This window comes from Xenopus laevis, chromosome 8L, assembly GCF_017654675.1.
Source record: "Xenopus laevis strain J_2021 chromosome 8L, Xenopus_laevis_v10.1, whole genome shotgun sequence".
Taxonomy (NCBI): Eukaryota; Metazoa; Chordata; class Amphibia; order Anura; family Pipidae; genus Xenopus; species Xenopus laevis.
Window position 1 is genome coordinate 62820801 of NC_054385.1, and position 25196 is coordinate 62845996.

Here is a 25196-nt window from a genome sequence, read left to right on the forward strand (position 1 = left end):
ATCATTAACTAGTGATGGTGCTACAGTGTTTTTATTCCCTGGCCTGACAATGTCGTTCCACCCAGAGGTTGAGAAGTGTATGTCTGCACTAATAAGCCATGGTGCTATACGCTTTATATATTTCTCCCTGTCCTGATTGCCTCTTTCCACCTCAAGATCAGGAGTGAGTAATATAATCAAGCACCATTTACTTCCTTTGGTGTCTTTTTAAGGGCTTGGGGCCAAACATGCAGAGAGCATGACATGATTGCAGCATGACTCGCGTTTCCATATGACCTACCTTAAGATTCTGCCCATCAAATGGAAGGGATCCACTGACCAATGTGTATAAGATAACTCCTAGACTCCAGACATCCACCTCAGGTCCATTGTACCTCTTTCCCTGAAAAAGCTCAGGAGCAGCATAAGGGGGGCTACCACAGAAAGTGTCTAATTTCCCACCTAGAGTAAACTCATTACTGAACCCAAAGTCTGCAATTTTTATGTTGGACTCTGAATCAAGGAGGAGATTCTCAGCCTGTCAGCAGAACAACAAGAAGAAAGTTGGAGACAAAAAAAACAGTGAGTTTGAACAAGGGCACTGGAAGAACAAACAGAGTGAAAGTGGACAACAAAAATAAACAGACACCAATAACAGAGGAAGTAAACAGATACATAGATTGTAATAATAAATTGGATCTAGCTACAGACCTTCAGATCACGATGAACAATGTTCTTCTGATGACAGTAATGGACTGCAGAGACAATCTGAAATAGACAGAGAAATGGTAAGTGTCCAGGAAAGAAATCGTAAATATTATAGTGTGTGTCAGAAAGCAACAGTCAGTATACACTAAAGATATTCTCTTTTTGTGATGGAACAGGAAAGATCACATAATGGGTGGGTCAGTAATGGCATAATTACAGAAGTCCTCTAGGTTGTACTAGTGCACTAAATTATTTAATCCCCTTTCCCTGTAAATTGCCTTTACTAAGGGTGTTTTTTTTCAAGGATGCAAAACATTCATTTATGCTCACATAGGGTAGTGCAGAAGCACCCAAAGATGAATAGTGGAGAGGCACAAACATGAATATATTTATAAAATTAAAAACTAAAGATTTGTTACATTGTTCTTGTATCTGGGCAGTTGGCTGGCTGACCCACAACTAGGCTTGTGTGTCATTTAAGATCACAAACCAAGAGTTTTGGTACTGAGGTGAGGAGCAGTTATCTGTGGAAGGCAGCGGTAGACAAAACACCCCATGTGCCAGGGGCTATTGTGACTGAATTTTACAGAGCTGACGAGTACCAAAGTCTAATGGCACACGTGTTTCTCCAGTGCAGGAAAAAGATTTGCTCCCTTCCACTATATGTGTGCATTAGATTTCAGTCAGGAACTGCACAAAAGCATTTTCTGGCTGACATGCACCCCACATGTACAGTGACAGATGGATTACTCTCCTGTCAATGCACACACATACGGTGGGAAAGCGGCTGAATGACCCACAAACTCAGTATAATGTCCTTATTTTAACAGCAGAGTTAAACAAAATAGTCTAAATATACTATATTGCTTTTATATATAAGAAAGAGAAAAAAACTTATATGTTTGTGCATTTTCCGAACCGGACTGGCACATTACTAGTGCCACACTAGGCAAAATACAAATTCTGGAATTTTTCTTCCCTCAGAATTACAGTGTAATTGTGCCTGCTGAAAACCAACGTATCAGGTTTGCACTGGTTATTAACAAGCAATTGTAGCAGCAAAAAAAAATAGGTGTGTCACACCTCACACCATGGAGTATAGCTTTACAATTACAGCCCTCAATTACAAAGATTCAGAATGTTAGCAAGTATAGATATAAAGCAAAAAGGTAACTTTTGTCTGGTCCATAGAAGGACCAGAAAAAAAACCAATTAATTGGAACAACTGGTGCAATGGTTTTTATGTTGCATGGCATACATAACTAACATTTACAGGCAAATCCATGCATTTTGGGAGCAACCACTTTGGCAACTGAACACACAGTTGTAAGCGAGGTCACAAATTAGATCTCAAAATTGTGATGTAAGAAATGATCCCAAGATCAAGATAATAAAACAGATAATGAGAAAGAGAGAAAATGCCCTCAAAACTCATTGTATTTTATAGAGAACGTACAAAGAAATACGTTTTCCAATTTGAAAGCAAACAACCATGCTGATTATATTTTTTGTGTATGCACAGCTTTTTAATTATATTGGTTCTGCTTCCAATAAGCATTAATTATATTTTAATTTTGAATCATGTGCAAGGTATTGTTTTATTCATAAAGAGAAAAAGGAAATAGTTTTTTAAAATTTGGATTATTTGGTTAAAATGGAGTCTATTGGAAAAGGCTGTTCCTTAATTTGGAGCTTTCAGAATAATGGGTTTCCGGATAATGGATCCCATACCTGTACTAGCAAGCATGCATCATGGGATACAAGTGTCTAGTTTAAGCAATCATATACAACTAGTTTCTGATGCATGTCAAATCTCAGAATTCCTAAATAAGAAATAATAACAAAAAAGTGCGGACTTGCAGAGCAACCAGATGTAGATCACAGAATCACATATGCAACAGAGCAAGTAAATGCAGCTTTGGACATGTAATGAGGTAGGACACTGGCAAGCCCTCACCTGCCGGAATTTGGCACGAGCCTCTTTCTCTTTCATGCGTCCGTGAGACACTAAATAGTCAAAAACCTCACCTGGAAGAGACAAAGTGGCAGAAACATGGTTAAAAGAAAGACAAAAACATTATTTTAGGGAAGAGTAAGGGAAAAGGAATTGAGGAGGGGAAAGAAAGAAAGAAAGAAAGAAAGAAAGAAAGAAAGAAAGAAAGAAAGAAAGAAAGAAAGAAAGAAAGAAAGAAAGAAAGAAAGAAAGAAAGAAAGAAAGAAAGAAAGAAAGAAAGAAAGAAAGAAAGAAAGAAAGAAAGAAAGAAAGACATAATAATGAGTGGTGAAGATAAGTTAAAATATTGAGACCACCAATTAAAAAAAAGAATAAAGGAAAAGTCAATGCAGAAATACCTCCACTGGCGTATTCCATGATGAGATAAAGCGTTTTCTCAGTTTCAATGACTTCAAACAGCTTCACTGTAAGGGGGGAAAGAATTTAAAAGAAGGCATCAGGAAGGGGGTAAATTAGAGCAGGAGCAAGATATAAGAATCAGCAATGTGAGGGGAAAAGGGAGATGGGAGAAAGAAAGTGTAGCAGAAGGTAACAATGAGCTCTGGACAGTGAAGGAACCAGCAAGAGAGAGGCAAAACATAACATTCATATAGAATTAATGAGAATGTAAGAGAGATCAAACACAGTGAAAAGATGCAAAGCCTCTCTTACCAATATTGGGATGATTAAGTCCTTTCATAATTCGAACCTCACGAAATAGCTGAGGGAAAACAATGAACAGTCAAACTGTATCCTCTATAAAAGACATGCTGCAATCACATGTATTGATTCCACATCCAGCATGCATATTCTAATTAGCAGCATATAGCCGAATGCAATAGAACAGCCAAATCTTTACTCGCTCTAGGAATATGTTGAGGTCAGCAAGTACCTATTAAATGAGCAGATATTGGTACCTTTATTAACTGTACCATGAAAACTGTGCCAAGATCCTAACAGCATGATTACATTTGCCTAATGCAGTACCACAAACCACGAGGGGTAAAGTCAATCTGTAACACATTTTCAGCTTTTAAAAAGGTCACAGACTGCAAAGATATATCCATGAAGAATGTTCCATACAACTGGAAAATGCTGGAAAGGCACATACACAGGATAACATTTCTGTTTCTAAGATTGCTGCCAAAATCTGAGCAACCGAACCTTTACTTTGTACAGTTTATGCTCAGATCAAATAAATGTGTGTGACAGAAAGTCAGGAGCACCTGCTGCTATCGATAGCATGTTGTCATCAAAAGTATGCTTGACAATAGCAATACAAAGATTCATACAGAAGCCTAGAAACACATAAAAAGCCAAATGCAATAGAAGACTGTAGGAGATACAAAATATCCATCAACCTGTGCATTTGTACTGCTTAGAATTATCCAGTTTCTCCCAGTCTAAAACAGAAAGCAGCCATCGTAGTAAAGTAGAAAAAAACCACTTAATTAGCATTATACATTCTCTTTCAAGTATGTTCCTTTAAATGAGGCCTGCTATTGTGAGCCCATCACATTCACTCTCTCTACAATTGCATTATACAGGAGTAATATTTGCTGTGTTGTTTACTTGAGCAAAGAAATTGTAAGTACTTTACACAGGGGAGCCCAGACTCCTCATGTGTTACACTGCCATGGAAAATGGAACTTTACTGAATTACACAGGGAGAAAACAGGGTGGTATTGTAATACTCACACCCAGTGTTTTAAAAATATGAATAATCAGAGTGGTGAGCCTATGAAGGTTTTTTAATAATCCAAGTCATGATATGCATAGGGTTGGCTTCTTTCCTGGAAAAAATACTGGCCGTCAGATATTTTCAAACTACAACATTTTGGAAATAAAAAGAGGGACAAAAAAGTTGCCGTGCGTAGCGAGCATTTCGACCACGCCCCCATTTTGTGGCCACACCCCTAATTACCATGTTCATTTTACAGCATTTGGCAGGTTATGAAAGTTTGAATATATTTCTGTGTTTTTTTTTACAGTTATTACAGTTTTGCTAATGAAGGTGAATTTCCCTTTAAGCAGTGAGTCTAACGAAAACAATATTATATTGTTACAACTACTTATTTGCTTATCTCAAAATTGTTACAAAAGTATCTTATCTCTTGCTGTGGCTGTTCTGGGCTCTCTGCCAAAAGCCAATTAAGTTATGAAAAATGAGGGACTGCGGGTTGAGCTGTCAAAAGAGGGACTGTCCCTCTAAAAACGGGACAGTTGGGAGGTATGTATTTTGTTGTTTTCAATATTAATATCATTGGCATCGACCATTACTTTTACTGGCCAGTCTGGTTACGCATAGGCTAGGTGGCAACCCTAGATAAATCAGAGCTGTGTTCATGATCTTTTGGGCACCACTGCAACAGCTAGTGTTAGTCTTTGTTAAAGCAATATGGCGACTCGCAGATAAATGTTTTCTGTGCACATTAACTTTCTATTGGTGTAATGTTTGCTTTGTAATGTTTGATTATAATTCCATTATAAGCTTTGGTGCTCACAATATGTTAGGCAGGTAAGGCTCAGATGAAAATGTTTTACAAACGCTCCTGTAAATGGGAGTTCAAGGTAAAGCTAGAACTGGCAGTAAGATAAAAATACGAGACTTGTATACAGATATTATTCTCTCTTCCAATCCAGTGTACTACAGGGAACACCTAAGTTTTTCTAGTTGTATCCACTAACATCTATTTAACACACTGTGGAGCCTTGAACAATACTGATACTACAACTGTAATTACAGTGGCAAAAGGTCAAGGATTTTACATGAAACTGTGTGCTTAATAAATCACAGTGCTTGTCTTTTTACCAATCAATGTGCTCGAAATTACACAGGATGCCACTCCACTTCTATCATACAATATTGTATACTCCCTTCACTTCATTAAGGGGCACATTTATCGAGGGTCGAAGTGAAAATTAGAATTTTCGAATTCGACTAGGGAATTGTTAAAATTTGATTCGAGTTTTTTTTTTAAAAAAATTCTAATTTGATTTTCGAAATGTATCAGACACTAGCCGTTTACAAACACAAAAACAACTATTCACCACCTTAAACCTGCTGAATTGCTGTTTTAGCCTATGGGGGACATCCTGGGATCAATTTGGAGTTGTTTGTTGCCTTCCTGACATTTGAGTTTGCAGGACAATCACATTTACCAGAATTTCAAAAATTCAATTTCTTTAAAAAATTGCAATTGGTCAAATTTTGAGTTCATGGGAGTTTTAAATAACTCCCATGAACTCGAAATTCGACCCTTGATAAATCTGCCCCATCACTTAAACTTATAGTTTATAATGCTTTTATAACCAGCGTATCATTCTGGCAACAATGCTTACATTTACTGCTAACCTCATTCATATCTAAAAAAAATTAATTGATGTTTGTTTCATGTTTCTCCAAGAACTTTTGCAAATTACATTCATATTCCGTTTTTTAGCGGGTTCTGAGATGCTTGCAGTTTAGGCTGATAGGCTGATAATAGCATACTTTTGGCTCTGAGAAACAGCAACTCAAGGGTTAACTGAATACTAAAATGCATAGAAAGCGCATAGACGTTTAAGGTTGCGGACACTCTTGGTTGCTTAGTTAAAGCCTGTCTAGCAGTACAAAACTAAACAGTTAAAGGGATACTGTCATGGGAAAAAAAGAATTTTTCAAAATGAATCGGTTAATAGTGCTGCTCCAGCAGAATTCTGCACTGAAATCCATTTCTCAAAAGAGCAAACAGATTTTTTTTATATTCAATTTTGAAATCTGACATGGGGGCTAGACATATTGTCAATTTCCCAGCTGCCCCAAGTCATGTGACTTGTGCTCTGATAAACTTCAATCACTCTTTACTGCTGTACTGCAAGTTGGAGTGATATCACCCCCTCCCTTTTCCCCCCCCAGCAGCCAAACAAAAGAACAATGGGAAGGTAACCAGATAGCAGCTCCCTAACACAAGATAACAGCTGCCTGGTAGATCTAAGAACAACACTCAATAGTAAAAACCCATGTCTCACACATTCAGTTACATTGAGAAGGAAAAACAGCAGCCTGCCAGAAAGCATTTCTCTCCTAAAGTGCCGGCACAAGTCACATGACCAGGGACAGCTGGGAAATTGACAAAATGTCTAGCCCCATGTCAGATTTCAAAATTGAATATAAAAAAATCTGTTTGCTCTTTTGAGAAATGAATTTCAGTGCAGAATTCTGCTGGAGCAGCACTATTAACTGATGCTTTTTGAAAAAAACATGTTTTCCGATGACAGGATCCCTTTAATATCTCAGAATACAAACGTACACAAAATGCTTTTTTGAGCAAAACACTTTTACTTTTTTAATCAATTTCTATTTTAGCGATTTCTTAGGAATTTGCATTATTAGACTGCTAATATCAGGCTTTTGGCTCCACTGCAACTCAGCAACCCTAGGGTTAACTGAAGGAAGTGCAGAGACTATGGATGACATTTTTGCCAGTGGTTAAACCCGGGCAAAGAGGGTTGGACAGTAACCTTGGGAGGGTGTTGATGACATCAGGAATGGGAGTGATGAAAAACCAAGCTGTAAGAAAAGATGACAACCCTAGCATAGACAGTGGGCCTTCAATAAGCTCCTGAGCTGAAAGCCTGTCTAGCAGTATAAAATGTTCTAAAACTGCCAATATCTCAGAAACCACTAAAAACAGAATGTAAATTGCATAAGTGGCCAGGGAAGCACCCTGAGTAAGTTTTTTTATTTTAGTTTAGATTTAAAAATATTCAATGTATCCACTATTTCAACATTTAGTTAATGCCCATTGAAAATATGTAGCGTGCTTCCGTGGCTAATATGTGGCAAGATAAATAGACAACAAAAAAGTGGCCTTATTTTTACCCTGTAGGAAACAAAATGACCCCTTCACAACTGACATTGAGAATAAAATGTCACAAGGCCTGTCGATGAAAGATAATTAATCATCCAATCCATGGCATGTCTAAGAAATGTCCAGATATATCACCAAGGGCAGAATGTTGCATTTTGAACCAGGGGACTGATTGGCTGAGGAGGCTGGGAGTCTGAAATAGCTGGAGGGATGCAGGTTTGACCTCTGTCCCTAACAAAGACGACAAGATAAATAATGACTGACATACGGATTGGTTTCTAGCCTTGGCATCATTCATTCTGGAGGATAAGAATTTATATTAGTCAAGAGCTATGAGCCAAAGTCAAAATATATACAGAGCAGGAATTTCCAATCTACAACCCTATGATTATACAACTCCCATAATCCTCAGCCACCATGGATTACAACAGAAGCTCTTGAAGAGCCTGTGGCTGGAACTGATAAATGTTGTTACATTTGACTATAGCAGTAGAACTGTGCCTCTCTCTCAGTAGCATTTCCAAATATTATCTTCCAGGCCACGGCTTGTTTATACCTGCTCTACAGCATTCTCGGAACATGAAGGAGCTGAATGTACATGACCAAAAAAAAAAGTAATTAAAAGTTTGCATAGCAACCAGAAAATATAGTTTTAAAATAGCTCAGCAACATTCTGATCCTCCCATCAATATAGCTAAAATAAATGCCATCTGCATGAATGCAAAATTAACAGTACTAGTCATGACACATATGCGAGCACGTCATCTGCGGCTTGCTGGAGAGAATCCAGGGTACCTGACGCACACTCCCATATAAAGCGCATCCTTCATTTTGCTGGAAACCCACCTAAATAGACTAATAAAAGATGAACATCCACGCACAACAGATGCATTACAATCTTTATTTAGATTTGCTCAGGCCATCTCTTTATATTGCATCTGCCCATGATGACCCCTGTTAAGATGCTAACTGAATGTTATTTCTTTTTAAAGTTTAAGCTGAATTTCTTTGTTTGTTTGTTAGCCCATTCACCACCACCATGCTCTTCTTGGTCACAAATGAAAACTAAAATCTTTGTCCATGCCATCTACAGTCACCCACATAAATTCAGTGCCAGTTCAGATACTCCTACACAGTACCCATGCCAATGTCTCTCCTACGCAATTCATAACAATAGAACATTTCCCACATACAACCTGTACCATTCTCTAATCACCTGCATGGTACACTACGTAAATCAAGCCTGACTACAACTTCAGTGAATAATCTGCTACACACCCGCTGGGTTACAGATATTATCAGAAATCCAAGACCAAGGAATATACATGTTGATCGCCTTATATCTGACTGCCAATTAACACAACAAATTGAAAAATTATTTATTAATGCATTAAAGGAGAAGGAAAGGTTAAAACTAAGTAAGCCTTATCAGAAAGGTCCATCTAAATATACCAGTAAACCCCCAAAGTAGTGCTGTTCTGAGTCCCCTGTCAAAAGAAACACTTCATTTCTTTCCATCTATTGTGTACACATGGGCTTCTGTATCAGACTTCCTGCCTTCAGCTTAAACCTCATTGCCATGGGCAAGAGCATGCTCAGTTTGCTCCTCTTCCCTTCCCCTCCCTTCTCTGCTGTAATCTGAGCCCAGAGCAGGGAGAGACTCAGGCAGGAAGTGATGTCACACCATTTTAATACTGCAGCTCCTATCCTAAACAAAAGAGCTTTTTACTCAGGTATGGTAAAACATTCTACAGAATAAATATAGCATTCTAGCTTGCACTATTGCAGCTAATCTATTGGCAATAAAATGCCTCCGTAGCTTTCCTTCTCCTTTAAAGCAGCAGCACGTCCTCTTTCGTCAGAGTGAGTTCAGTGAATACATTTTGTGCTAAACATAATTTATGCCAATTGTTCTATTTATGACATATGTATGTAGTTTAGTTATTTCTTGCACTAGGAAAATATCTAAAGGGGAAACACCTAAAAGTGAAAATTCTACTTCCTGTTTGCATGAACAAAATAACAAACAAAAAAAACATATCAGCAGTCCCCTGAGAAGCTCTCTGTATAAACCAGCCACACCTTTTCCCTAGCTTCTGCCTTTGTTAGTCTTTCAGACAAGGCACAGCTAATTATAAAATAGGGTTTCTCTGAGGTCTGCTGATATATTTTGATCGTGCTCTATGAACAGGAAGTAGAATGCGACTTTACTTTCAATTTCAGATTGTTTAGCTCAAGAAAGAAAAAAAAATACATTTGTAATATGTATGTTCAGCACAAGCCTTGTTCATGAAATCATGTTGAAAGCAGGTTATGCTGCCCCTTTAATGTGTTACCTACAACATACGTCAGGATTATTAGCAAATGTATGTAGATGGGACACTGGCTGGAACAAAGTTACAGTTTAAATCTGATCCAAAAATATTTGATAAATAAATGTTCTTTGAGCATCACATTAATCCCAACAATGACAGATGGTGTCAAATAAGTGACCTTTAAAAGGTGAGTCTCCAGGGAGCATTTAAAGGTCAGCAGGGTGGAGGGAGTCCTAATCAGACACGGCGAGGGGTCTCTATTGGAAGCAGATCAGAGGGGTTATCAAGGAATGTATTTGGATATGAGGAAAGACCAAAGCTGGCCATAGGTGCAAAGATCCAATCGTACGATTTTCGGACGGTGTGTGGAGTGTCCCGACATTTGTTGTGCCATGCCGATCGGTCGTTCAGTTGATTGGACAGGTTAGAATTTAAACAGATAAAGTGAGGGAGACTGAATGCAAGAGGATATGAGTCTAAGATTGCTTCTTTAAAGCTGAACATAGATGTTCGAAGAAATAATAAAATCAAAATTTTTTTACAACAGTATGTGTATGGTGGTCAGACCATCCCAGCCAATAGTCATGTACTATGGATAGTAGTGTCGTAACTATAGAGGATGCAAACCCTGTGGTCACTGGGGAGATTGGGGGATAAGAGAGCCTGGTGTGTGGGGTCTGCTTTCTCTATAGCTCAAGAGAAACCCCACTCCCCCGGCCACTATCTTGGACACAAGGGGTAAGGGCAGGCAGAGAGGGCTGGTGAAGGGAGGGAGGGAGCCATGTAGGGGCTGCATTGTGCAACGGGTCCCTTGGAAAAAATTTTTGTAGGAGAGCACTGTGCACTGTAGTTATGCCACTGATGGATTGCCCATTGGCAAATAGAACCACATCATAGCCCACATCATAGCCCATCATATCATGTATGACCTCTACTGTATTCATCGGTTTGCCTTGTGGCCAAATCAAAAGGCTTTACATTTAACATCATCTCCTGTTAAAGCACAAGGCTTACTTCTTTGTTTACAGGTATGGGATCTGTAATCCGGACACCTGCTAACCAGAAATCACCCAAGGCCGTCTCACATTTTATACGAATAATTTGAAAGTTTTAAAGTATTTCCTTTATGTTGTACTTGATCCCAACTAAGATATCATTAATCCTTATTGGTGTGTAAAACATTTATATAAATCTTTAAATGAATTTTAGCAGACTTAAGGCACGAAGATCCAAATTACAGAAAGATCCCTTATCCGGAAAACCCCTGGTCCCATGCCTTTACTATATTTCTGAAGACTAAAAATACCAAGTCAATTCCAGTGCATAACCAAATGTCTTGCCATTTGTTAAGCCTTAGGATTTTGCTACGACACACCAGCCCTAAGTAATCCACTATGTCAAATAGTTGCTCCAAATATATACACAATAATAAGAAAAACAAACAAAAAAAAGGACTACTACCAAGTAAGACTAAGTTACTGTGATAAGATATAATGGAATTCAACAGGGAAGTGAACAACCAGGATCTTCCTAAAATTGTTCTTTACAGGATACTTCAGTAAGTTTCAGTGGACACTAAATAAGTTCGATGTAGGCGGGGTGGGTTCCTTCCTCTGTTCTAAAACATATTGCCCTTAAATACAACACAGAGTTTTTTTCTCCCAACTGTTTAACAATAACGCTCAAGGTCATGTTCTATATTAAAATCAAGAGCATTCTCTGGTGAAAGAATCTTTCAACTTCTGGTCCTTGGACCAATGCCTAGAGTCATATGAAAAAGTTTGGGAACCCCTCTCAGCCTGCATAATAATTTACTCCACTTTCAACAAAAAAGATACAAGTAGTATGTCTTTCTTTTCCCAGGAACATCTGAGTACTGGCTGTTTTCTGAACAAAGTTTTTAGTGTAGCAGTATACAATTGTATGAAATTAAATCAAATGTGAAAAACTGGCTGTGCAAAAATGTGGGTACCCTTGTAATTTTGCTAACTTGAATGCATGTAACTGCTCAATACTGATTACTGGCAACTCCAAATTGGTTGGATTAGCTTAGGACTTGAACTTCATAGGCAGGTATGTCCAAACATGTTAAAATGTATTTAAGGAGGCCAACTGCAAGTTGTGTTTCTGTTTGACTGTCCTCTGAAGAGTGACAGCATGGAATCCTCAAAGCAACTCTCAAAAGATCTGAAAACAAAAATTGTTCAGTATCATGGTTCAGGGGAAGTCTACAAAAAGTTCTCTCAGATGTTTAAACTGTCAGTTTCAACTGTAATGAATGTAATCAGGAAATGGAAAGCCAAAGGCACAGTTGCTGTAAAACCCAAGTCTGGCAGGCCACGAAAAATACAGGAGCGGCATATGTGGAGGATTGTGAGAAACTGAGAAAGTTTACAAACAACCCAAAGATCACCTCCAAAGACCTGCAAGAACATCTTGCTGCGGATGGTGTATCTGTACATCGTTTTAAAATTCAGCGCAATTTGCACCCTATATGGCAGGGTGATAAGAAAGAAGCCCTATCTGCACTCACGCTACAAACAGAGTCGCTTGTTTGCAAAAGCTCATTTAGACAAGCCACAGTCATTTTGGAACAAAGTGCTTTGGACGGATGAGACAAAAAAGGAGTTATTTGGTCATAGCAAAAAGTGATTTGCATGGTGGAAGAAGCGCACTGTATTCCAAGAAAAACACCTGCTGTCCAATTTGGTGACACTCATCAGGCTATAGGAGGTGTCTAGAGGCCGTTACATTTGCAAAAGGAGGCTCAACTAAGTATTGATGTAATATCTCTGTTGGGGTGCCCAAATTTATGCACCTGTCTAATTTTGTTATGATGCATATTGCATATTTTCTGTTAATCCATAAACTTTATGTCACTGCTAAAATACTACTGTTTCCATAAGGAATGTTATATATGAAAAGGAAGTTGCTATTTTAAAAGCTCAGTCAATGATAAACAAAACTCCAAAGAATAAAGAGGAGTTCCCACACTTTTTCATATGACTGTATTCAAAGTAATGTAACCAAGTGTCATTTGGGTGGACTGGGGACATACAGTCATAACATTTTCGAGACTGACTTTTTAACAATCCTCAGTAAACATATTACACAGATGTAGGTGTTTAATACATAAATTGGGGATCTCTGCTTACATTCATTAAGGGCACATGCAGTGGCATAACTACAGCTAACCAGGCCCCCATGCAAAAAAATCTTCAGGGGCCTGGGTTAGCCGCACGCAAACCTCTCCTCCATTCCAGCCCCTGTCACAAAGCCTCAGCTCCGCCCCTGGCGCTTTATTACTTGCGGCAGGCGGCAATCTTGTTGGCAAACCATGAGCAGCAAGATTAAACTTCAGCAGACTTGCTGTATTATAGTTACGCCACTAGCGAATAAGAGATATCTAAATATACCACAAACACGGTTTGAAATACATTACAAACCATGTACTAGATACTATATCTGTTGATTCCATTACGTCAGCCCCCCGGCTACAAGCAATCCAATATTTTCCCAGAGTATGGATTTTTCTTTATTTAAACCAGATGTTGGATAGAACACAGCAAATAGTGTGCCAAGCATGACTTGTCAAAACTGTACTCTAAGCACCCAACATTTTAACAGCTGTCTTTTGGTTCTGTCCAAAAAGGTAATTCCCACTGTGATTTGGGGTTTGGTCGGGCATAAATGTGAATATCTACACAATTTACAACATTTTTCAGTCAGTATATCCAGCATACAGTCACTCAGCTCCATAATACCACATACACAGATCCCAATTTACACAACATATTTTCCTGTGCCTGCTCTAACAAAATACACGCTATAAAACAATGCTAGAGATCATGAAAAATAATTTGTAAGGCATTAGGTGGGATAACCCCAGTCTGAATGCCTTGAATGATTACATTTACTCTATTTAGTAATAAGGAATACTGCACGTTCAGCAAACCAAGTGTTACATTTGTTCCACAACAAGAGAAAAACAGTTGATAACATTTTAATGGAAAAAATGCATTTTCTAAATACAGTATGGAAACGGCTAATCTTCAGATTGTATTCTCCTAACTGTCTTTCATAATTTATATCCATATAGATGTCAGATTTATTTTCTCACCTTCTGCAGACTACTGGGATTCAGCTGTGTCTTGTCAATGATCTTTATAGCAACCTGAAGATGCAAGAAAAATAATTTGACACAACTTTGAAAACTTAAACAAAGCAGTCTGGTCTAGATATAAATTATTTAACCACATTTAGTCAATTTAGCCTGTAAACTTTATAATCTCTACTAAACTGGTCTCAATTTTTCCTACATCTAATACGGACCCTCCCTCACCTCTCGTCCAGTAAGGACATGTCTTGCCAGCTTGACTTTGGCAAAGTTTCCTTTTCCGATGGTTCTTAAGAGTCTGTAATTCCCAACATGTGGCTCCTCTGGAGCTGAACTTCTGGACCGGGCTCCTGGAGGTCGAGGTGGCCAGGATAAAGGTGCAGAAGCCTTTTCTGAACGGGTAGAACCAGACTAAAGGTGACAGAGAGAGAAATGTAAATGAAAACCAAAAGCCTTAAAAAGTTCAGTGAAATACAGCAATTTATTGATCTTTTGTTCCCCTTAAGAGATTTCACCTTGTTAACTTTAAAAAGCCATCTCCACTGGTGAGCTAGAAATATTTCTTAAACAGAAAATATATAAATAACAATGTTTGCAAACAATTGTGTATTTATCGGTTCTTAGATATACAAGCCCACAATCAATGGTCCCTTATGTTTCTGAATAACCCTAAGAATGAGAGCAATTCAGATTATCTCCTTGAATTATCTCCTAGAAAAAGACACCTGGTATTTAAATCAAGCCTCGCCGCGTGTATACACATACACAAATTATAAAACAGATACCACCATCCTATTTATAAGACTTCTCCTGTGATCAATAGACCATTCCCTTTTATAAATGGGCCCACTGGGAAATACTCTAGCATTCAAATATTGATAACAGGCCAGGTTTTAAGTCTCCTTTGCTTGGAAGGCATATTCTCAAAGCACACTGTCATGTAATAGAACAGCTTATAACTGGGCTTTATCCTTTATTTCCCTTAAATACAGAGTAATACACAAGGACATATTGTATCTGCACAGATCATTCCTTCTCTTTATGTTTGAATGCAAGTACTTGAGCTGGCATCACCATAAATGGAAACAATTAATTTATTGCAGGATTTGTGGATTAACCATGAGAAATCTTACCATACTCGATTGAGTGAATTTGTTGGCTTTACATGTATTGCCATTAAACTGTTGCTCCTGTGACCCATAATATGGAATGCCAAATTACTCCTGAAAAATCTTTCAGTTAACTTATGGCAATTTGAAGATGGTGTCAGTTTGTTTGGCATAACTAAACTTACATTACACCTACATAATAACAGGAATATAATCAGGAAGATGCTGTGAAATTGGTGAAGTTGCAATTAAAATTTTTGGTTTAGGGTGGCATAAATAAACATTTTATTCCGGATTTAATTTTAGATTAAATGCTTATTTTGTGAATTCCTCCTTGGTTGAGTGGAAAAACATAGAAATGAAGCCTCCAAAGATGCATCCCAATTTAGTCAGTGAAGAAGATCTCTTGATGCAGGTGCAAGCTGTCAGATATGATTTTTAGTGCAAGTAGTTGCTGACTGCACTTGCATAGAAAATGCCAGTGGGCACAAGGTCTACTAGGACATGTAGAGAAAGGCTTTAATAACCCTTCAGTAGGGATACTCATTTTTGCATGAAATGCAAAACCAAGAAAGATTTCATGCTAAGAGTGCTCTAATTGTATCATACAGACAACACTGCAGGCACCAACAAGATGCCTCTGCACCAAAGAAATCTGCCATTATAAATAAACATGTACACAAAGCATTGAACATGGGAGTTAGGGTAAAAAGAATATAATCCATTCCAATAGAAGTTTCCTTTGCACAAAATATAAATCTTGTAAATCAAGAGAAAAAGACTTCCTCCAATGAACGATTAACATGCACCATTCAAACAGGGCTAGTTTAAACAAGACAATATAGCAATGAGTACATGATCAAGTAATTTGCATGTTAGTTTGAATCAAAAATTGTACCTGGGGGACTCTTCCTACAAAAGGTACAAAATAAGATGGAGAACCAAAGACACAAAAGGGCCTAAAATGCTAAACCGAGATTATAACAACAACCTGCCTTTTTGAGAATAGCTGTGAAGTATGCTGATAAAATAAGGTAGATTGTCTCCAATGGGAACTCAAACAAATCACCATGAGGCCCAGGCCCTTAACAAAATTGAACTTCAATGACTGAGCCCAAACATGGAACTGCAGCAGCAATGCCAGTTAGGATTCTCAGTTAGAGTAAAATCAAGCTAGTGGGAGTTATTTTTAATGGCATGGAACTGGTTACTTTTGCAAGACTGCAATTCAGTCTGTGACCCCCAATCTCATCACCAATCAGTGGCATAACTACAGAGGAAGCAGACCCCATGGCCATCTGGGGCCCACTAAGGATCTTCTTTAATCACCAGCAATTTTGTGCGGGGACATTGGGGTCACCTGCAATGGGAGCAAACGAAGTAACACCCATGTCACAAATATTTGCCACAAATTTATTATAGTATTGGTCCAAGATTTGCTCTACTGTCCAGTGCAAGATGTGGCATTTCAATGGCATGCTTTCATAAATGAGTCCGTGCAAAATAACCTCAAACATAAATATGAAAAGGCAAACCTCTTGCCATTGCAGAACATGACAAAAGAAAAATGCAAGTGCAAACAAGTTAGCCTTTGGTAATGACTCCACTGGCCAAAGAAGCTGCATACAGCCCTTCTATTCTTCGACTGAAAGAGCAATTATACCCCATAAAATATACATTGCATTTAGATGCAGAAATGAATGTGGGCATATGCAGAAGATTTTCGGGGGGGGGGGGGGTGGATGTTGCTCTAGATAAGCCTGTATACAGCTGCTAAAGTAATAGATTTATAGAAATTCAATTTATTGACAAAGCCCAGAAAGTTGCTCACAGTTCCATAATTGTGTAACCAGGAGGGCTGTTTAAATAAAGAATATAAATAATGAGAATATGTTGCACTATAGTAATAGGTAATATTATTTGTGAAGAAAGGTTCCATCATTATGCCACAGTCCTGTTATTTATGGGTCCCACGTTCAATACCCATATCAGGCACTTGAACTTCAAATTTTCCCAGGCCCACTGGCACAATAAATAGTTACTGTATATAACACTTAAAACAGCCCCTTTGGCATTTGCCAGAATCTACGAATTTTCAGTCTGGGTCTGCACACAATGCGGTTTCCAGTGGCATAACTACCAGAGGGGCATTGGTGCGACTGCACCCGGACCCACCACCCCAGTAGAGCTGGACTCACCATGCACACTGCTAGTTTTTGTAGAGTTTTTGTACCTGGGCCCAGGGACCCCTACTAATGCCAATGCCTGTTTTTCCACCTGCCTTCTAAACAGCCAATCTGCTCCTATCTCCTCAAAGCTGGCAAGCATGGGGTCAGCACATAGAGCAGATTTTAGTGCTGAAATACTAAGGCTAGGGCCAGATAGGGCCAAATTTAGCCTGTTGAAATCCACAGGCTAATTTCAGCCCCTAAAGTGAGCAGTATCCTCCTTCTTCATTCGCATTTCGAACCCATGTGTTGGCTCCTGCTCGTACACTTGGCAGATTTCAATGCAGCCTGTGTTGCTAGCCTAAGTGTACATTTTCACTCCTAAACACACAGGTCAACTCATTGTCAGCTCAGGTACAGGAAAGAATGTATGTGCTAGCAGATTGGCTATTTCTCTGCCTGTGTTTATGTGGCAGCAGCCAAATAATACAAATTGGAGAAAAGTCAGAGCTCAGCTTGAGGAAAGGCTAATGTAAGCCTGAAACGTTGCTGTATTGCGTCTGAATAAAGCCCTTCAAATAAAGGCTTTTTAAGAAAATTTCCATTGGTCTGGTACGGTCTATTTGAAAAGTGATAGAGCTGCCATTGGTATTTTCAGGCAGCAGAGAAACAAATAATACAGATTTAATTTCTTTTAGCTACAGGAAAAAACAAAATAGTTCACTTATAGAGGAAAACAGTGGTCTCAGTGGCAGGAATACATAGCCCCATGGTAAAACTATTCCTAAAAACACAGATACATCTCAGTATGTATCTGCTAGAATACTATGGGGTGCCGTTTGTCCCAAATACATTCTGTATACAAAACTATCCCTAATACACAGAATGAATGTCTCTCATGTTATATAAGTATTTGTGACCATACACAGAGAAAAAAATATACAAAAGACTTATTTCTATTAAAGAATGAAAACAAAATCTGGTTAGTGCACAAAAGGATGTTATTATATCACAAACTCCATTCTGTACAGTTTAACAAGCAATCTGTCTCACAAATGTATAACCTCCATGTAACGGACACACTTATGTGCAAAGTTACTTACAGAATGAATTATGTAAAAACAAAGTTGGACATAATATATAATAGTGTAACTAACTAGTGATTGTAAAGCTAGATTTGACTGACAAAATAGATATTTGTGACAGAAAGCAAGATTTTATAGTACAGGATTCATTCTTTCCACAAAATTACAGTTTTGTTTAACAAAACAGATAAAATAACCATTCTGTGAAGCAACACTGTCAGTCACATTCCTGAACCAATAAGAACAAAGCTTATTGCCATATACAAACAAGATGAGAAGTGGCCAGCTCTGCTCCACATGGCTAAGGCAAAGTATGTGGCCTGCTATAGAGGGCGCCCTCTAATGTCCCCTGTGCTGCATAGTAATAAACATGAACAAACATTTCCTAAAAGAGCTGCTGTTAAACACTACAGGTTCATAAATGGAAGTTTTTACAAATGGCTGAGAAATATAATGCTGCACTTATAATGATTGTAGAGAAAGAAAAGTATGCAAAACTTATATAAATATGATCATTTTAGGTGATATGGCTATTCTTCTGTAGTAACCTAGTGCTTGTGTGGCCATTTTGGTTAAGGGCATTCCTGCTGTTTTGCCATTATCTTATGACTCACTCCTGTTCCTCTTCCTGTCTAAGCTGAGAGTAATAATGGGACAGGCCACACCCACCTGCGATGTTGTATTAAATGTACCAAAAGTTACTGTGCTTGTCTGGCTGCTTTGCCTGACTCTCAGAGTCAGTTATAAGTTTTATATATGATAGTTAGACTCCAATGTCTCCTCCTAGCTGTAATCTTGCACCAATTAGCTTTTAGTAGTCTCTTAGTAATGTGCTTAGCTATAGTTCAACTACTACATAATAGCTTTAGCCAGAGACTAAGATGCTTTATAACAATTTTGAGATAAGAAAATACATAATTTTAACAGTTTAGATAAGGAGAAATATTTTCACATTTTTATAACATGCCAAACTTTGTAAAATGAACATGGTAATTAGGGGGTGTGGCCACAAAATGGGTGTGGTCAAAAAATTGCTGCACTACATGCAAAATAATTTTTTGTCTCTCTTTTTATTTCCAAAATGTTGCGAGGTATGGTTCAACTACTACATAATAGCTTTAGCCAGAGACTTTGGACTGATCATGTGCACACATACCTCCCAACTGTCCCTTTTTCAGAGGGTCAGTCCCTCTTTTGACAGCTCAACCTGAGGTCCCTCATTTGTACTGGAAAGTCCCTCTTTTCTCTGCACTGAACAGCCAGAAAAAAAAAAAATTCTAACTTAATTGGCTTTTGGCAGAGAGGCCAGTACAGCTAACAGGTGCAACTAAGATACTTTGTAACAATTTTGAGATAAGAAAATAAGTAATTTTAACAGTTTAGATAAGGAGAAATATTTTCAAACTTTTATAACCTGTCAAATTTTGTAAAATGAACATGGTAATTAAGGGGTGTGGCCACAAAAATGGGTGTGGTCAAAAAAAATTTGCCGCTCTACATGACTACAAATTTTTTGTCCCTCTTTTTACTTCCAAAATGTTGGGAGGTATGACCACGCATTCTCTATAGTATGATGTGTAGGTTATATGAGCAGCCACTCCTGAGTACTGCGTGTAAACAAAAGGGGGTCATTTAGGCAGGGGCAATTTTAGGGGTTCATAATCTATTTATATAGAAGCAACAAGCTGCACAGTGCTTAACCGTTTCACATCAGAGTGAGTGGAGGGGGGCACAACACTAGAGCAGAGAGCACAACTGTGGCCATGTCACATGCATGTCCAGGGTCGCCAGCAGGGGGGACAAGTGTTCCAGGCCTGAAGGGGGGCCCAGAAGTGCTGCATTTTTCAAAGAGCCGGGTCCCCTTTACGAGTGCCCGAGCCATGTGGCCATTTCGCATATTACAGAATGCGGAAGTGCCGAAAAGACGAAACTGAAGTCCCGAAGCAGCGAAAAGACCCAAATTCACGAAAGGAGGTGAAGTTGAAGTCCTAAAGCCTTTTGTTTACACACAGTACTCAGGAGTGGCTGCTCATATAACCTACACATCATACTAAACACAATGTGTGTGCACATGATCAGTCCCAAGTTTCTGGCTAAAGGCGGTAAAGCTATTATGTAGTAGTTGAACTATAGCTAAGCACATTATTAAGAGACTACTAAAAGCTAATTGGTTCAAGATTACAGCTAGGAGGAGACATTGGAGTCTAATTATTATATATAAAACTTATAACTGACTCTGAGAGTCAGGCAAAGCAGCCAGACAAGCACAGTAACTTCTGGTACATTTAATACAACATCGCAGGTGGGTGTGGCCTGTCCCATAATTACTCTCAGCTTAGAGTCGAAAAGACCCGAAGCAAGAGGAACAGGAGTGAGTAATAAGATAATGGCAAAACAGCAGGAATGCCCTTAACCAAAATGGCCACACAAGCAGGTTACTACAATAAGAATAGCCATATCACCTAAAATTATCATATTTATATAAGTTTTGCATACTTTTCTTTCTCTACAATCATTGTAAGTGCAGCATTATATTTCTCAACCATTTGTAAAAACTTCCATTTATGAACCTGTAGTGTTTAACAGCAGCTCTTTTAGGAAATGTTTGTTCATGTTTATTACTATGCAGCACAGGGGACATTAGAGGGCGCCCTCTATAGCAGGTCAGATGCTTTGCCTTAGCCATGTGGAGCAGAGTTGGCCACTTCTCATCTTGTTTGTATATGGCTATAAGCTTTGTTCTTATTGGTTCAGGAATGTGACTGACAGTGTTGCTTCACAGAATGGTTATTTTATCTGTTTTGTTAAACAAAACTGTAATTTTGTGGAAAGAATGAATCCTGTACTATAAAATCTTGCTTTCTGTCACAAATATCTATTTTGTCAGTCAAATCTAGCTTGACAAGCACTAATTAGTTACACTATTATATATTATGTCCAACTTTGTTTTTACATAATTCATTCTGTAAGTAACTCTGCACATAAGTGTGTCCGTTACATGGAGGTTATACCTTTGTGAGACAGATTGCTTGTTAACTGTACAGAATAGAGTTTGTGATATAATAACATCCTTTTGTGCACTAACCAGATTTTGTTTTCATTCTTTAATAGAAATAAGTCTTTTGTATATTTTTTTCTCTGTGTATGGTCACAAATACTTATATAACATGAGAGACATTCATTCTGTGTATTAGGGATAGTTTTGTATACAGAATGTATTTGGGACAAACGGCACCCCATAGAATACCAATATCATTTACATTAATTAACTAAAAGAGAGGCCACAATTAAAATTTGGTGGCCACATTCTAATTATTAAGAGCCCACAGCCGGGCTAAGTAGTAACACTTCCCAAGGCAACAGGTTTGGTCTGGGAATCAAAATACACCATGGAATTTCAGGTACACAGAGGCCCAAACAGCCCCCACCAGCACAATAAATAGTGACTGTCTATGGCGAATTACAGCTGCCCCTCGGGCATTTGCCAGAACCCACAGATTGCCAGTCCAGGCCTGCAAGATAAGGCTACCTGGCCTGACACAGTGCTCACCACTGCTAGTCACCCTTACCTGCCTCCTCACTCACTCTTCACAATTGCACCCCAGACCTGCCGGGGCTGCTGGGACAGTGACAGCAAAGCGAATAGACTGCATCATCCATTTGAAGGTATAGTACATCATGGTAAGCTTTTAACTTGGAACATATATAATCTGTACTTACAATTAGAGTTCTGCATTGGTTTGAGTACCCGCGTATACCTACAAAGCAGTTACAATATCCTACATGTCCATAGGCACCCATTAGATGCAGGTGGGTGAATTGTAGGTAGCCATTTGGGAGAAACGAAAAGTAAAATCTGCTTAACTCTTACTAGAAAACACTATGTGACGTCACTTCCAGTTTTTTGTGACACATTCATTAGGGGCAGGGTGGGTTTAATTTGATGGGGAAATGAGCACTGGTAAGTGGGTATGGGTTAGGCACAAGACCCATGCAGGTGCCAAGCATACAGTAGCTAGGGGACACTCAAATATCAGTATATAATTCTTCTCCTCTGGCTTTTGCTGAGCTACTTCTAGAATCCCAGGAGGAAGAAGGAGGACTTCTACATTCGCAAAAATCAGAATAAATCACATTACATTGCATTGCATTGCATTCAACCCCACTGGGCCAAACTGTTTCACCTAGGTACACATTACAGACATAAGGCCCAGATCAGCCATTACATTCTGAGCTGAATCGTCTCACCTGCATCGCTCAGGCTGTTGTTCAACTACAACACTCAACAGCCCAACAGCAAGATAAGCTTTTGAAAATAACACAATTTCGTTATTTAAAATGTCAGCAGCTGATATAAATCTAATATTAAAAACATTTGACCAGAAGCAAAACTGTCACATATGTGGCTATTCTGGAACTAATATGAAGGCAAAAAGTCACCAGGCACTGTTATATATGTGTGTTTTGGGATAATTTAGAAGCACTGTGGCCAATAAATGGGGAGACAGTCAGAAGAAACTTAATGGCAAGTACTATACAAACCATTAAACATACTTATCCTAAAAGAATACATAGAGGTGTCAGAATGGGATTTGGTGGGTTCTCTGGTGGGTGCAGCAGCCACAGGTATCTTTACCAAACACACAAAATATTATGTAGCCAGACTTGGGCTAGAGAAGATACAATGTAACAACCATCAGGCAACATCCTGGCATAGATACCTGCAATGCTATCTGGAGAGATACAGAATCAGCACTAACAGAGATCTCAAACGTCATTATGGGGACCTTGCTCTTGCCCTGTTTGAGGGGAGAACTCCAGGGTTGCCCCCCTTGCCCCCACCTGGACCCAATGTAAATGAAGCCCAGTCTAGTCCTATCAGTGCTAGTGTATCATCCGTCCTCCAGTTTCTGCCCTCCAGCTGTTCCTGAATGAACTGCAAATCCCAGTAGCCTCAAAGACCGGATATGTTGGGGGGATTATGGTGCAACAACAGCTGGAGGGCAACATGACGGGCATCTCTGCAAGTGTAGGGAGCAAGTGAGCCATTTCAGGCCACCCCGGGACAAGAGAGCTCACCGTGTCATTTATCCTCTCGTTGGCAGCAGTAACACGAGACATCTTTAGGCGAGGAGAGACAGCTGTAACCCGCCTCTGGGTGTGTAGGGGGCACCTTAACTAGACATCATGGTATTTCCTAGAGGGCCCTTATGGTTCCCGAACAGCATTCCTGTGTAGTGATTCTGGCTCCTTCTCTCTTTCCCTCTCAGCAGGAGGCTCTCCCACACCTCTCATGTCTCGCCATCATTTCCCCACCGGCACCTTTTCCACCCCCATGGATGTCTCTTCTTCTCGAGCCGTCTCTCAGCTTCCCTTCTCTCTTTATTCAATGGTTCTCCCTTCCTCTGTATCTGTGACTGTATGTAGCCAGCTGCCGCCCCAGGATACTTCTAGAGCTCAGCCCCTGGCTGAGGATATTGCTTGACGTCTCTTTAACCTCGTTCACTAGCTGTCTCGTTATCTCTCGCCTTTTCCAGGCTGTCTCATTGGGATGGGCTCTGCTCTCAGACAGACTCCCCTCCCCCTACACCAACCCCTTAAAGAGACAGGAGCACACAGAAAATTCAATGAATGGGAGGCGAACAGCATAGGCGTTGAGAGTGGGGGCACTCCCCCCCCCCTTGTGGAATTTTCACCTCAAACAGGGCAATTGAATATGCCCCAGGTCCCCATAATAATGTTTAAGATCTCCATTAGTGCTGATTCTGTGTCTCTCCAGATAACACTGCAGGTCTCTGCCAGGCTCCTGTGTGATACATGTTATATTAAATCTTTTCTGAATATCAGCCTGGTTATATGATGCTGTGTGTGAGACTGCATCAAACATGTCTCTGCTTTAGTTTGGGAGAAAGGCTTCATCTGCTAGTGTGTGTGAGAGAGAAAGACTGCTTGTGTGAGACTGCTTGTGTGTGTATTATAGTTCAGTGGGGGGTGGGTATGGCTCCTGCAGCTGCTGCACCAGGGAAACCCACCAAATTCCGGACTCCTCTGTATTTATTCTGTGAGGAGAAGGTACAGTAAGTTTTATTGTGTCTGTGTGTATATCACTTCCCCTAAAGTTCCATATGTTCTGGCTCAGTCCTCGCGCTGTTTGACAGTCCTGCATCTACATTATCCCAATACATCTCTGCTTCCGGTCAAATTATTTTAACCAAAAAAAAAAAAATGATGTGTTATTTCAAAACTAAATTTCATCTGTAATGTGTGTCTAGCTGGAATAGTTCAGTACAATTGGGCTGAATGCAGTATAATGTGATTTTTATTTCGAATTCTGTGCATATAGAGGTCCTGCTTGTTTTCACCTGGAATTCTGGGAGTTGTAGCTCAGCAAGAGCCCTTGGGTGGAACTATATAAATATACATGTATTTGTGCTGTTTTGTGGGCCCTCTAGCTATGTTGGGTATTTGAGTACAGCTGAAAATGTAGACAATGTTGTGTAAAATAATTCTGCTTTTTGTCAATCTGTGAATTGTATTGTTAGTACAATAATATATCCTCAGGGGTGATTTTGGGGCTGCTGCCGCCTGAGGCAGCAGCAGCCGAGATGCCACCCCCCCTTTCCCACTCCGCGCTTAAAAAGCAGCATTGAAGCGGGTCAAAGAGGGGCAGCATCACTTGTGCATTGAGCGCAATAGCACTCTCTACACTAGCGGAAATTAATTTCCTAGTTAAAACCCAGAAATTTGCTGTCATTGCAAGGTACTCACTTTGCCTCATGGCAGGAGCGACCCTGTATATCCTAATAAAATCTTAAAATTATGGACTGTATTTTTAAACTGATCATGCAGCCAATGAGCTTTGCTGTCAC

At 39.3% G+C, this 25196-nt stretch overlaps 1 protein-coding gene across 3 annotated transcripts in view; it reads right to left on the reverse strand.

Annotated features, from left to right (window-relative positions):
• The window catches only part of mark4.L (MAP/microtubule affinity-regulating kinase 4 L homeolog), a 33507-nt gene extending 9611 nt beyond the window's left edge, over window positions 1–23896 (reverse strand). The window contains exons 1-8 of one of the 3 annotated variants that reach the window (XM_018230065.2): window positions 23407–23896; window positions 14191–14376; window positions 13969–14022; window positions 3353–3401; window positions 3040–3105; window positions 2645–2715; window positions 691–747; window positions 281–517 (exon numbers count right to left, since the gene is read on the reverse strand). In XM_018230065.2, coding sequence (XP_018085554.1) covers window positions 281–517; window positions 691–747; window positions 2645–2715; window positions 3040–3105; window positions 3353–3401; window positions 13969–14022; window positions 14191–14376; window positions 23407–23448 — 762 coding nt within the window. In that variant the 5' untranslated portion in view covers window positions 23449–23896. Of the gene's footprint in view, window positions 1–280; window positions 518–690; window positions 748–2644; window positions 2716–3039; window positions 3106–3352; window positions 3402–13968; window positions 14023–14190; window positions 14377–23048; window positions 23349–23406 lie in introns of those variants that run through there. The other 2 variants (XM_041572818.1, XM_018230064.2) reach the window with 2 other exon arrangements.
• Window positions 23897–25196: the final 1300 nt, after the last annotated feature.